This window comes from Vombatus ursinus, unplaced genomic scaffold (assembly GCF_900497805.2).
Source record: "Vombatus ursinus unplaced genomic scaffold, bare-nosed wombat genome assembly UNPS02014799.1, whole genome shotgun sequence".
In the NCBI taxonomy this organism is placed as follows: Eukaryota; Metazoa; Chordata; class Mammalia; order Diprotodontia; family Vombatidae; genus Vombatus; species Vombatus ursinus.
Window position 1 is genome coordinate 49143439 of NW_020954577.1, and position 15218 is coordinate 49158656.

Below are 15218 nucleotides of genomic sequence, written 5' to 3' on the forward strand. Positions count from 1 at the left end.
CTGAGAGACATTATCCCTATGATCGGCATTATACCTACCTCAAATAATTTTATAAACTAATTATTTCAGGACTATGAAGAAGCGTCAAATCACTCAATTAAAAATCCTCTTTACGAAAGTGGCATCACTCCATGGTGCTCTGTCCTCAGCACCCAAATCCTCACACACTGGTGGCCACCACTGTAGTTCATTATAGTTTTACATTCAAGATGCTTCCAGACACATGAATCACAGAAACGCTGAATTTGAAGAAACCATCCAGTTTGACGTGTACTTGAAAAAGAAACCTCACTACCACATACCCCAAATGGTCTCCCTTAAAGGCAGCGGCTATTTTATTTGTGTGTTCATATCCCAAGCATCTACCATCGTGTCTGGCGCACGGAAAGCAATTAATAAAGGCTCGTAAAACTGAAGTGAGACTGGCAAGCCGTCTTGTCATCCAGCCTCTCGAGGAAGACTTCAAAGAAGGGGCAACTCACTACCTGCTAAGGCATGCCATGTTGCCTCCTAACGTTCCTCTCTGTAACTCCCACCTACTTTTCCTAGTCTACTTTCTCTTCCCCTTCGAATGGCTGGAGAGCACTCACCTGCAAAGCCCACTGCCCTCCTTTAGACTAAATGCGCCCAATCCCTTGAAACGATGCTCATCTGGAATGGAATCAAGGCCCATGCCCGTTGCGGGGGGCTTTCTGTCCAGCTCATAATGGTCCTAAACTGTGGAAACAAAAACTGCACAATTCCCCTGATGTTGCCTGACAAGGGCAGAGCGCCACCAGACTGTCACGGCTCTTCCTGGAAGCTGCACCCCAGAGCATGAGCTACTGGTCCCTATAACACAATGATGAGTAGCTAGGAATCCATAAAATGGCTACATCTCTTTCAGAATAGTCAGTCTTAGCTCATCCCTGGGTTCAAAAGCTTAAGAAGTACAACTTGCAAATTAGATCTTAACTGATTTAGGCCAATGTTCTGCCTGTCATGACCTTTCAGATTCCTTTGCTATCCAGTGTCTGACCTACCCTTCTGTTCTGTGGGTAACAGAACATACAGAAAGCTAGCACTGTCCCCTGAAAACAAGCACATTCCTTATGGCATTCAAGAAACACTACATCCACATGTCTACACAGAAGGTGGAGCCAAGATGACGGAGGGAAAGCAGTGACTTGCTAGAGCTCTCCCCCAAACCCCTCCAAATACCTACAAAAAATGGCTCTAAACAAATTCTAAAGCAGCAGAACCCACAAAAAAACAGAGTAAAACAAATTTCCAGCCCAAGACAACCTGGATGGCTGATCAGAAAGGTATATTTCCAAGTGACTGTTCCACCAGCGTCTCAAACTCACTCTAGCCAAACCCATGGCTCTGCACACCTTCTTCATGCATGGAATGCTCTCCTTTCCGACCTGTACCTCTTTTTTTTTTTGCCCCAAAGTATTTACTGATATTTTCTCTTTTTTATATCACCAGATTATTCTGTGTATCCCTCCTCCTGTCCCTCCAGGAGAGCCATCCTATATGACATAGTATTTGCTAGAGAGGAGAAAACAAGTCAGCACAACTGATGGACACATTGAGAAAGTCAAAAATACATGCACCATGTGACCCCTGTAGGCCTCCCACCTCCCTCATCTCTCTTTGTCTGAGCCCTCCTGCATTGTTACGATTTTTTTGGTGTGTCACTATTCTTTCCATTTCCATTTCTAGGGCTGTTTGTCAAGGTGGTTTTCCTGGCTCTGCTTACTTCACTCTGCATCTCTGCATTCATCATATACATTATTTCTTACAGCACAGTCATCTTACATTACAACCATGTGCCACAATTTACTGAGTCATTCCCCAACTGAGGAGCCTCTACTTTGTTTCCAATTCTTCACTATCATAAAAGGTGCTGCTATAAATATTTTAGAGTACATAGGGACTTTTTTCCTTATCAATGGCTTCCTTGGGTTATAAAAACCCAGTAATGGTGTCTCTGATTCAGAGTATGGACATTTGAGCCACTGTATTTACATAGTTCCAAATGCTTTCCAAAATGGTTGTACCATTTCACAATTCCACCAACAACGTATTAGTGTGCCTAACTTCCCACCACACCTCCAACACTGATTGTGGTCATTCTGGATCATTTTTGCCCACTTTGCAGGGTATGAGGTGAAACCACAGGGTTGTTGATTCGCATTTTTCTAATAGTGACCTGGAGCATTTTTTCATGGGGCTGTGAACATTCTGCAATTCTTCCTTTGTTCACTTTGATCATTTATGCACTGGAGAATGGCCTTCTCCCCGCCCATGTGCTGGTTATATCTTGTTTCAGTTTCTATGTGTATATGGTATTTCCCCCCAAGGAATGTAACAGCTCCTTGAAGGCAACAATTATTTCAGTTTTGTCTTCATTTCTTTGGTGTCTAAAAAATGACCACCAGGGTTTCTGCTCTGAATTTTTCTAACGACAACATAATTTAGTGATCTTCCCATATTTAATTAACTACCTTGGTTTTCCGTTCATGGTCTCTGTATCCAACAACAGATTACTACCCTTCCTGAAATCAAGTCAACAAGCATTTATTAAACACTGACCATGTTCAAGGCCCCATGGAAAGCACTAGGGATAGCCAAAAGATATAACCACCTGATATCCCAAGATCTTATTCTCCTACTTATATAGCAATTTCTTGGATTTTAAATTGTGATCGTAAAATAATAATGAACAGAGTTCCCTGAATGTTTCAAAAGAATAGAGTCTATAAGTATGCTCCATAGAAGTTCACTGTAGAAAATACTTCAGAAAAATGTTTAAGTCCCCTATTTTATTGGATCAAAAGTTTTATCCAAACTTTCATTCAAAGTTTCCCTCTATGCTTACTGCTGATAATATGAATTTATCTTTATTTTTCAAGGATTAATTTGCCAACATAAGAGACAACTGAAATCATACCAGTTAAATCAAAGAGAAGAAAGTAGATAAAGCATAATTCTGGTGAGGAACCAACTTCTTAAAATACCAACATTTTTGCTCATACTAGAAAACTTCGGATCACCTTGTTTTTAATTTCCTCTAATATCTCAGGTCCTAGAATCAAAGCCTGACGGACAGGACATTCTTAACTCCCCACACCTGTAAGCAGTTGTCTCTCTCCTGGGCTGTGATGTCACTGATTGTGTCCCTCTATGTCAAAGAGACAGAGGGCTCTCCTGGGCTTCAGGTTCCACTTCAGAAACCATCTGTGCAATCATAGGCAAAAATACTTCCCATTTACAGTCTCAATTTTCTAATAAATAAAATGGGAATAACATCTATTACACCTGACTCACAGAATTATACTGAAGGGTCCTGCAAGCCTACTATACATTATTATCCCAATTAATCTCAGCTGCATTACCCTCAAATTTGAATGGATTTGTCTCTCAAATTAATAATAAAGAGTATCATATTTGCCTTGGGTAAGTTTCTATGAAAAGTCACATTTGGTGACTTACCAAGACAGGAAGATAATACTAAAGTAAACTTAAAATGGTAACTATATAATGGAAGACAAAATCCCTGAAACAGTAAAAAGGTGGCATGGGAACTAAACTGAGCCACTTAACCCAAAGATTTATTTTCAAAATCTCTGTACAAATTGCCTCCATCCTAGCTTTAGGGTGACCTGCTTTATCCGGACTCACTATTCCTCAGAGTTTATTTTATGCCTTCTCCTTCCAGCCACCTAATAGAGCTATTTCTTTACTAACACTGCTCTGCCATTCAGTCTAATTTACCTTTAAAAATCATTTTATCAGGAATTCCTGTATTGTCATTCATTTAAGTCCTTCTTTTAACATGCAGAAATTAAAATTACATTTTAGAAGTGTACTCCCATCTGATTTTCATTTCCAACTGCCGGAAAATTTGAAGCTAAAAATCTGTGATGGTTTATACAAACTGGTTTCTGTCTGGTGTAAAGAATCTGAATGGAGAAACAGTAATCCAAGGTTACTTCCTCTTCAAGCAGATTAGAGTCTTTCCATCTCATTACCAAATCTCAGTGTGTCAGCAGATGAGCACAAGACTCTAACGCTGCTTCTCATGGGTTTGCAGGAGGGCAAAGCACAGATTCAAAAAAAAAAGGGAAACAACCTCTCTGCTAATTAAACTGAAGCAGATGACTAAAGAAGAGAAGGGCTTGTCACAGGTAATGTTGGAGCCGAGAATGATCAGATTAGATATGCAAAATGGGGAGTAAAGGTGGGAAAAAGCAGTAAGATAATACTCCAGACCTTAAATAGGCTGCAAAAGTTATGACAGCTTTCCTAATTATTCCCAGTAATGGACACAGGAGGGCAAAAGGCAGAAGGGAGAAATACATTTTTCTCCATTATGGGTGCTGAGCACCAGGGCTAAAATCATGCCTGTCTGAACACTGATCAGCTTCTGCAAAGGTTAATAGCAATTAAATGCAGCAAACTAGATTAAATGAGAAGCAGGTCATGATACCCCTGTTCTTGCAAAGAGCACAATAAAGTCATTCTTTTAAATCCATCTTAGACCACAACTCATCAAGAAAGTGTGACGAGAAAGAAACAAACTTATTTAGTAAATGGTTAAGAAACCCCTTAAATGCAATCAAAGATGTGTTCCACAAGTCAATGCTGTGCTCGTCCTTGTCTTCCTGCCAGAGTACAAGAGATGCGACATTAAACAGGAGAGAGATGTGTGAGGGAACGTCTTCCAAAAAAGGAAGCTCACACAATAACACTCGCGCTTGAGGCTTTTCTAGGGAACACTAATATAATTCAAATCCTTTAAAGTTTCAAGCGGGCAAAGAAATAAATAGAATCTGCAACACATCTCACTCCAGTCTAGCAAGCCTGTTTTGAAAGCAAAGGTTCCCACTCACTTACTTGGTGAGTATTAATTCAATTCTTTTGAATAAAAACACTTCAGACTGATTAACTCCCATTTAAACAGGACCATAGGGTCAGATATTCTGAGCTAACGGGCTCTGGGAAGTCATTTCAGCCAACCATCCAGTCCAATGTCACCTCGTTTTACACGTGAGAAGACCAAGGCCCATAAAGATCATGATGTGACTTACAGCATTTGAACCCAGGACTTCTGACTCCAAACTCAACACTCTTTGTACTACTCCACGCTACCTCTCATTACGTCAATCTAAAACTTACGTGATGCTTATTACATTTACCTGTTACTTTAATGAAAATCCTACCAAAGAAGAAAATGGTTCTGAAGCATTTTATAACTGATTCTCTTACTCAAAAGGAAATTTAAATGCTGCCAGGTTTTCCAAAATTAGTGGCCATATATGTACAATACTCTAATAAATAGGTCAGGCAATGAAAAAGAGAAATTCAGTTTACGTTGCTATCTTCAGGGTCTTCTAAACCATCAGGCCGACTAAGGTTGCGAGCAGGCTGGCTACAGACTACGTTGTCTTCCAGCTCCCACAAGAACATTCTGACGGGTGGTCTTTGGATTTCATCTGGGTAAAAAGCGCCATCCGCTCCATCTGAAATAAAATCATAAAAGAACAGTGAAACTTAATACTTTAGTGTTTTTATATAGGCTCAGTAAATCTCTATCAAAATTTACATGCCAAATAGTTTAGGTATCCCCAAAAGTTTTCAAAATCAAGGGTGTTTTTAAAATGATTGGAATTTCAATAGTGCTTTAAGGCTTACGGAACATTCTAAATGTTATTGCACATCTTCACCACAACCCAGTCTAGTAATAGTGAGATGATTACCACGTGTGCTATTTTTCCCATTTTTCAGATGAAGAAGCTGACACTCAGGTATTTCGTGACTTGCCCAAGCTCACACAACTAGTAACTGTCAGAAGCAGGATTCACATTCAAATCTCTGCTGACTCCTAGTCCACTGTTCTTTCCACCATCCAGAAGTAAGTTATTGAATTTCTAAGAATTGACATATTTCTCCCCATTGTTTACCCACAAAAGAAAATCACATATTTCCCCTACCTTTCATACACTTGAAATACATAGAGTCCATGATAGCCCAGCTTAACTCAAAACCACAACTCTTTCCAAACAAACCTCTTATGTCCTGGGCTGCATAGGGATTTCCAAACTGCAGAACCGGTCTCCTGTTTGGCACTGAAGGCACAGGACCGCTGTGCTCTGTGGAGGCGCCGCTCACTTGGCATTGCTGGGCACTCTGACCTTCCGTGACTCTCTCGGCTTGACTTTCAAGTCTCCTTTTAAGCTCCTAAAAAAACAACAGAGAACCATAAGGATCCAAGTCTTTTATGGATAAGACAGCGTCAAACAAATACAGGATGCAAAACAATGATCACAGGGGACGTGTTTCAAAAATGTATTTTTGTATTTTTTGTATTTGCTCAAGTTACAACAGACAAGCTCTTGCCCAAATTATTTTCACCTCCACTTCATAAAATTCCTCTCTTGTTTTGAAGCACAGTTCAAACACTACCTTTCCTTAGCTTCCCCTCCTCCAAAGGCTGGTGCTCTCCCCTCCAAAATACCTTGTAGCTACTTACTTCTGAAATGGAATAGTCATGTATTAAGGGCCTACTATGTGCCAGGCACCATGCTAAGTGCTTTACAAATATCTCACCTGATCTTCACAACAACCCTGGGAGGAAGGTGCTATTAATATCCCCATTTTACAGCTGAGGAAACTTAGGCATATAGAGGTTAAGTAACCTGCCCAAAGTCACACAGCTAAGTAAATATCTGAGGGTGGATATGAATCCCAGTGTTGTGTGCACTGAGATCTATGTGTATAATAGTACTTACCTTAAAAGGCTGATGTGAGGGTCAAATGAGATAATAAATATAAAACATTTTGCAAAACTTAAAGTACTACATTAATGCTAGCTAGCATCATTATTAAGGCATCGAGGAGGCACGGTGGATAGAGCACAGGAGTCAGGAAGACTCATCTTTCTGAGTTCAAATCCAGCCTCACTAGCTGTCTGCCTCAGTTTCCCTCATGTGCAAAATGAACTGGAGAAGGAAATGACAAACCACTTTGGTGTTTTTGCCAAGAAAACCCCAAACAGGGTCACGGACAGTCAGACATGAGTGAAAAACAACATTCATCACTACTACTGTTATTGTTGCTGTTACTGTTAGATCTACAGGTTTAGTCACAAAGCTGGTATCATAGAGAATGCTGATCCAGCCAGGAATAATCCAATTTCACATCCTGCCTTCTACCCACGTTGGCTGTGTGGCTCACAGTCAGCCTTATTCTGAGTGTTCTAGGCACCTCTTAAAGATTATAAACTGTAGAGAACGTGCCAACCTGCTGCTGTAGAGGGGAGTTTTTAATAACAATGTCCAGTCCCAATGGTGACACTTATAAATTCATTTTTTGTCTCTTCTATTACAATGTAAGCTATTTGAGGGTAAGGGTATTCCATTCTCTACATCTGTATCCTCAGTGCCTTACAAATAGTAGGTGTTTAATCAATACTTGATGATTGATTACATGTGATTTGGCTGATGAGAGCAACTTGGAACTGTCCTAAAAGCATCCCATGATTTACCAAACGCAATTTATCCCCTCCTCTTTTTGAATTTTGGGCCCAGACCACTGTCCAAGATCTGGCGGATCTCCCATTAATAACTATAGGGCTGCAAATCTGAGGTGAAATAATGGCTCAGGCATTTACTAGACCTGTGACCCTGGGCAAATCACCTAACCTCTGCTCCACAGTTTCCTCATTTGTAAAATGGGGTAGGGAGGAGGAGAGGAGAGATTCGGTGGCCTGTAAAGTCCCTTTTAGCTCTAAATCCATAACCCTATACTCTTCTAAAACTCAGTATCATGTACAGCACAAGGGGCAAAGAAGAAATATATGGTGAGGATTCAGGATTCACACATGATGCCCATAAAGTGAACTAAAAGAGATAAACAGCCAGAGCACTGGCATAGGCAGCTCACAAAAGAAGGAAGCTATCAACAACTGTATAAAAAATACATAAGGATTTTTAAATAATCTTTATAGATTTGAGGACTAAATTCAATTCAAAATGTTAATACTCAAAGATGAAATCACAGAAAGGAATCATTACTTCAATTCACTCAGAATTTGAAGCAATATATCCATTCGACCTCTGAATAGAAACTGTATTAAGAGTAATGACTTTGTGGCTTCGGAGCACCTCCTTACTGGCTGATGACATCTGTACTCCACCCTTCAATAATACCAATTACAGATTCTCGGTGAGCTTTTAAACAAAATCACACCCCTAGAATGGATTTATCAGAAATGATTAAAGAATAATCAGCTTTTAATGTCTTTTGAAAGTACAGGATCAGTATTTTTCCTTCGTACTATTTAAGAATTTTTTGGGGAACTAAGGAGAAAATCGTGTTTAATTTCCACTCTATGAGTAAACTTCTTGGAGGTAAAAATGAGAGAAGTGCATATCCAACATTTCAAATTTACCACGGTAACCAGATTGAAAAAGTCTATCCTTTTTGTTTTATGATAAGTACAAAGCAACTCACTCATTTCCAAATACTAAGACAATTAAAATGTCAAAAATGTACATCTTTGTGCATATACATATAATTTTTAAATATCCACATTTCCTGTTACAAACATGGAAAACCTTTGTCAGCTTATTGTTTTAAATCAGTAAATCGACTGAAATGCCTGTTGCTTTGGTGGCAGCTGTTATAACATGACCAAAATGTTTTTATATTTCATCCTAGTTTAAATGTAACTATTCTCTAAGCAGAACAACAAATCACAAGGATTTCCAAGATTTCCAGCACTGCCATTTTATTTGATAGGGTAATTCTGCTAAAGATTTAATTCGATTAGAAAAAATGGATTTCATTCTCACTATTTACCTTAGCAAACTATAAGCTCATTACACTTTAAAGAAAAGATCACACTCAACTTGTGATCACTAAGACAAAGTTCAATTCTGAACAAGTTTATCATACACTAAATACAATTTTGTCCCTTTACTTCTTATTCTTCCTACTTAAACCATTTTTCTTAACATGATAAGCACCTGAAATCATTTTTGAAATAGCATACAAAATTAGTACAACAGTCACAGGGTGTCAGCCCTGTAAGGTAGGTATCTATGCATTTGTTTTACACAATCATAAGGAAGATGCAAGGCAATCTGCTATATGCTGCAGCCCCTATGTAAATGGATGACCATAACATAGCAAATGTTATTCCATTACATTCTATTAGCAGTGTTTGTTTACAGCAATTACAAAAACTAACCATGGCACCCCAAGCCCTTCCCTCTGCCGTCTCTTCAAACCTATGCATTTCTTGTGTCTCCCTATTACTGCATGCCATGAAGCTTTGGGTTTTGCCTCCACCCCCTTATTTCACTGTCTCTGGAAGGATAACAACTTCTTTCTATCATGTTTTACTGCTCGCTTGACCTAGGCTAGAGCTGAATGGGAGACAAAGCTGTAATTAATTGCCACCACACCTCCTCTAAAGATGCTGCCTGTTACCAAAGAAAAAGTAAATCCACACACACCACCAAGTCTGTACACTGGATTACTTTAAAAGATGTCACCATGAGCAAACTAATCATCACAAGACAGAAGCCATTTCACAGTGACTATTACATATCATTTCCTTTTTTCAACCTGTATTCTGAAATACACAGGTCTTCTAATACAATCTTATTCTACCAGCAAAGAATCTGAAAAAGCACTTCCTACCTTCTCCTCCTTTTCCCTCGTAAGACTTTACAAATGTGAGGTCAGATCATTTATTTCTTGTTCTTTCTGCAAAAACTGAACCTGTACAAAAAGTCAGCATTAACTCATTTAAAGAACAGTTTGGCATATCTAACTCATCCTATAATTCCACCCACATTCTTCTACTGAAATTCCTCCTGAAGGTTATCAATAACTTCCTCATTGCCAAATCCAAGGGCTTTTTCAGTTTTTCTCCTCTCCTTGACAATCTTCACAATCAATTCCTCCGTCACCTCTCTGGAGATCGCCTTTCTGTGGCCTTCCTCCTCTTCGTGAGCAATGTCCAATACAGTGTCCGCAGCCTGCCTTCTCCTCTCTCCCCTGGTGATCTCATCTACTCCCACAACTTCAATTCTGTACCCCTTTCAGATGACATAATAATGCGTATAAACACGTGTCCCCATCCTGATTTCTGCACCAAGTAGCAGTTATGCTTTCTAAACCATCTGCTAGCCACTGATGTGCCACGAAGACTTCACACTCAGAGCACCTAAAAGTGATTCATCATCCTCTGATTTACTGTCTTAAATAAACCCTCAGTCTTAACTTGTCTCCTCTCCGTTAGGCTGATGGGGGCCCCCACTGTCCAAGGCAAATCCTTCTGGTGCCTCCCCCACCCCATCCAATCTGCATAATTAAATTCATTCCTTCTTCACACATCTCTGAACAATCTATCCCTTCAATTTCCACTGAAAAAATACAAGTTCAGATCTATACGATTTCACTCCAGACTACCAAGAAGCCTAATAGCAAGATGGCACAGTGGACACAGCTCTGGGTCTGTAATCAGAAAGATCTGAGTTCAAATCCTGCCTCAGACACATAGTAGGCACTTAATGAACAAATGCTTGCTCCCTTCCCCCCTCAAATCTTTTTTTCCAGTCTACCATTTCAAATCAACCTCTGCACTGCTATCAGATAAGCATTCCAAAAGTGCTGTCCTAATTCTGTCAATCTTCCATGGTTCCCTATTATCTACATTAAAATCCAAAACTTAAGCCTTATCCAATCTTACCCCAACCTACCACCTTCTAAATCTCACCTCCCCAAAACTTCCCCTCATAAATCCCACACTCCCATGAGAGGCCTTGCCTGTACACACCAATCTTCCGTCTGCCCGGAAGGGAATGCCCTGTCACAACATTCTCCTCTCATTAGTGTGGCCTATCTCCCAGAGCCACGTGCAAAGGCAATGTCCTCCAGCAAGCAAGGAAAGTGTCTTGCCTCCAAACACTGAAAGCACAAACTATGTGACCACACACACACACACACAGAGTCTTGTGCTGATCCTTCCTGAGTATAGAGGCTCCTTCCAGATAAGAATTAGGTGGTGAATGTACACCTTTTACTCTTACCATATATGTTACACCATTGGTAGACTCTCTAATTTTCAAATAAATTGTACCAATACACAGTCAAGTTAAAAAAACATCATTTCAGCATATCAAAGTTAAATAATTTCACAAGAAATTAGCTACCGGTCTAAAAAACAGGTTCAGGTTCAATACAAAATGCTCACTGATGGCTTCATCAAATTTCCACAATTTCACAGTTGAAAGTAAAGAGAACAGTTAAATTGGCCAAGTCTGTAACAAACAGGAGGTCCTTAAGACAATCTTGAAATGTTTCCTAACATTTAACCATAAATTCAACTACACTTTAATTTGTCATATAGTGTATATACGACAAACACTGCATCAAATACTTCTTGTCTTCACACATAGAATACTCATGCAAAAAACTAAAAAACTGAAATTCTTAAAATTATAAGATTATAACTTATTTCCTTTAGGGAATAATTGATAGGGATGTATTTGTAGTTTGATTATAATTAGCTAAAGACGGTGGTCATAAGCATAGACTCTTAGATGTGGAATTGTGAGGAATTAAATTCAGAATATATATTTATATTTTACTATGTAATTTGTGATCCAAGTAATACCTATGAAATAGGTATCCAGGGGACAGACTGACTAACCTTGGGCATCCAAGATGTCCCAAAAGTCTTCGTGCCATTGTGAGTAATCAAAGCTGAAAACCGCACAAAGCATTTTGAGACTCCCTGTAAAAGGTACTGGCCAGGTGCCCCTAAGCAGAAAGCTCTGTAAGAAATGCAAGGGACACCCATGTTTCCTAATATTACAGTGAGCTACAGAATACTGATGTTCAACATTAGCACAAAGAAGCTGGCAACATCCAGTCATTTTCCCCCCCTTTGACTCAGGTCTACGTGGAGAGGATAAGACTTTCTGGGCTACATAGGTTGGACAGACAGACAGACAGACAGACAGACAGACACCACAGTACTAAACATACTATTAACAAACAACAGAACAAGGACCACACTGACTTTATACTGGTCCTCCACCTCCGCGAGGCGCAGCTTTGCTTCCTCACTGATTTTCACCTGCTCCTTCCACTTCAGCTCCAATCTGGCCAGCTCGTCAGCATAGCTGCTACATTTGGCCCTCTCATCCTACAAGACACCATTTTGATTTTGGTTACTCACTTGTGCAGTTCAAATTATCTGAAGAAAGTAATTATCAGCTGGATTTCTGCCCAATTATGCCTATATTTAAGGCAAAAACAAAAAACCAGCCAACCAAACAGAAAACGCTGGTTTACAGATGGGTCACTTACCTTCTGGCTTATCCTACCCGGTTAGATGACCGTCTCCAAACCACCTCCAAGTGTTTCCATGACACAGCGTACCATCTGAGCAAGTTCTCTACTCAAGGGAGCATTGTAACTACCTTTCAACACCTCAACAGGCCGAGGCACTGAGAGCGATTCTCAAATCCAAATACTCCAAAGGAGATGGACGTGTCAAGTGTGGCTCCTGAATTGAGTGAAACTCTCAGGAGCAGATCAGCTGACTCCCTCTTAAAGGCATCATTCTAAAGTGGTCACTGTGGTGGGGGTGGAGAGGAAAGATCAGGGACTTCATCAAGGGAGGCAACTATCTCTGATATGACATCTGCTCTGAAAGGTGTTGTCTTAGATACTGCCCTGAGGCATTGAGAGGTCTGGTGATCTGCCTGGGGCACGCAGGATGTGTCAAAGGCAGGACTGATTGCAACCACTATCCATCAGACTATGCTACTTCTTCCATGATAACACTGCATCTTAATTGAATTATGACAGAAACACGGAATTAACGTGGGCCCTACTGGCTACTATGTATGACCACATAAATTTGAGGACCACATCCTCTTGATATGCATAGAAATACTTGTTGTGCTCAATTCTGACCCCCTTTTTCTATGGGAATGGAGAGGGGAAAAATGAAGCCTCCTTCTATTGCAGTGAAGCACGCCCAATAAATCTAAGCTGACAGACTGTTGGGAAAGGAGCAAAACTCAAAGTTCTGCATGATCCAAAAGATAAGCGTAGAATGCTACAGCATCAACTGACAGCCGGCCGCCTTTCTCATTTTGCAAATGAGGTCACTCACTGATTAATTCTGCACACCCACTTTGTACTGAAAAATGTCCTCTTTTAAAATGAAAGCATTTCATTTATATGAAAAGTAGCAGAAAGGTAAATGGAAATATTATTAGCCTGGCTTCCAAAATAAATGTTGGTATCATGAGAGGACTTATGTGAACTGATGCAAAATGAAGTAAGCAAGCGCAGCTAGGTAGCGAAGTGGATAGAGCTCCAGCCTTGGAAATCAGTAGGACCTAAGTTCAAATCTGGCCTTAGACACTTGACACTTACTAGCTGTGTGACCCAGGGCAAGTCACTTGACCCCAACTGCCTCACCAAAAAAAAACAAAAAAACAAAAAAAAAGAACTCCAAAATCCCCTCACATACTAGCTGTGTGACTCTGGGCAAGTCACTTAACCCCAACTGCCTCACAAAAAAAAAGGGGGGGGGGAACATTGTGCACAGTAACAGCGATATTATAATGATATTCAACTGTGAAAAGATTTAGCTACTCTGATCACTGCAATGATCCACCACAACTCCAAAGGACTGGATCAGAAATGCTATCTATCTCCAGACAGAGAACCGACAGATTCAAAGTGCAGACTGAACCAAATTTTTTTTTCCCTTTTTTTCTTTTCTCTCCAAAACATGGCTAATTCTGAAATTTTTTGCATGACTTTTTACGTGCAACGGGCAGGAAAAACTTTGGAACTGAAAGTAAAAGCAAATGTTTATAACAGGTTCCCAGACTGAGAGCTAGCTGAGACTTCAAAGGATACCAAATGCCCCGAATCCAATCATTTTTAAGTGGGGAGGCTGAGAGTCAGCAGTTAAATGCATGCCCAAGGTCACGCAGATAGTAATGGCAAAAGTGGAATTTGAACCCAAAGCTTCCTGACTCCAAGGCTGGTGTCAACTCCTCTATACCAGAGAAAGTAATTTTTGCAGAGGGAAAAGCAAAGTGTGGTGATTTCACTTGTTTTACGACCACAGCAACCTAGTATAATGCGAGAAGTGTGAGACTTGGGTTTAAATCCTGCCTCACACACTTATTATATTGGTAATTGTGGGCAAATCCTAATCTTCCACAGGCAGAGGCTCAGCTGCTTCATCTGGAAAGGAGGAAGAGATCCTTAAATTACCTTTCCCACAGGGCTGCTTAAAGCAGAATGCGTGAAACTGAAAAGCGCTAAATCAATGAGAATTATTACTATTACCAAGAATGAAGTTGTCTTCCAAAAATCACCTAGAGACTGGAAACATTTTGTGTCTCTTTAAAGCTCCATCACATCATTTTTTAAAAGAAAAACAAATGAGGCTGAATGGCTACATCCCATGGTGACGAGAAGCCAGCCTTGGATCCAGGAAGCCCTCAGTTTATACACAGTCACTGGCCTCCTCAGGGCTCCACCAGAGGCAGAGAAGGTGCTGACCAGCATGGGCACTGGCGTCTCCTCCTCTAGGAGGCCGCACACAACAAAATCACAGGCCAAAGGCTCAATAACGGCCCGTGTTCAGCAGGAAGAGCAGTTTGCCTTGGCGAGACCTCAGGAGAGGGAGAGAAGAAGTGCCTGGAAGCCCCTCCACCACTGGCTTCCGGTGCAACTTCTCAAAGCCACTGACTTACCAGGAGGAGTTGTTTACATTTCTTGTACTTTTCTGTCTTCTCAGCAATTTCTTTGGTCATTTCACAAACTTGCCCCTTTGTCACCACCTCAGGAATCATCTCAGACGTAGCAAGTCCAACTATTAAAAACAAATGTGAAAGTGCTGATGAGAAATCTCCCATTTCCCTTCTTAAGTTAACTAAGCAGAGCTTAGGTGGACAAAAGGTAGTCCACTGCCAAAGGCAACATGTGGACTGACTGTGCCCACCACCATCACTTTAAAGACATTTCACGCTGAAGTCTCACAAAGCAGAATCCTGACGCTTTATCTTGATTAAAACTCAGGCTGGCTTTGAAACAACGTAGCCCTTGATCTCCTGTCCTGTTTGGACTCCTACAAACTCTGAAGCTAAGTCTTTATACAGGTATTCCACTACATCACT

General features: G+C 40.4%; 1 protein-coding gene across 5 annotated transcripts in view; it reads right to left on the reverse strand.

Annotated features, from left to right (window-relative positions):
• Nucleotides 1-15218, reverse strand: part of LOC114050438 (tax1-binding protein 1-like) — a 72592-nt gene that overhangs the window by 6632 nt on the left and 50742 nt on the right. For all 5 annotated transcript variants that reach the window (XM_027872118.1, XM_027872117.1, XM_027872116.1 and 2 more), the window contains 4 exons: nt 14796-14914; nt 12086-12211; nt 6057-6228; nt 5362-5510 (listed from right to left, as the gene is read on the reverse strand). In XM_027872118.1, the coding sequence (XP_027727919.1) occupies nt 5362-5510; nt 6057-6228; nt 12086-12211; nt 14796-14914 (566 nt within the window). The remainder of the gene's footprint in view (nt 1-5361; nt 5511-6056; nt 6229-12085; nt 12212-14795; nt 14915-15218) is intronic.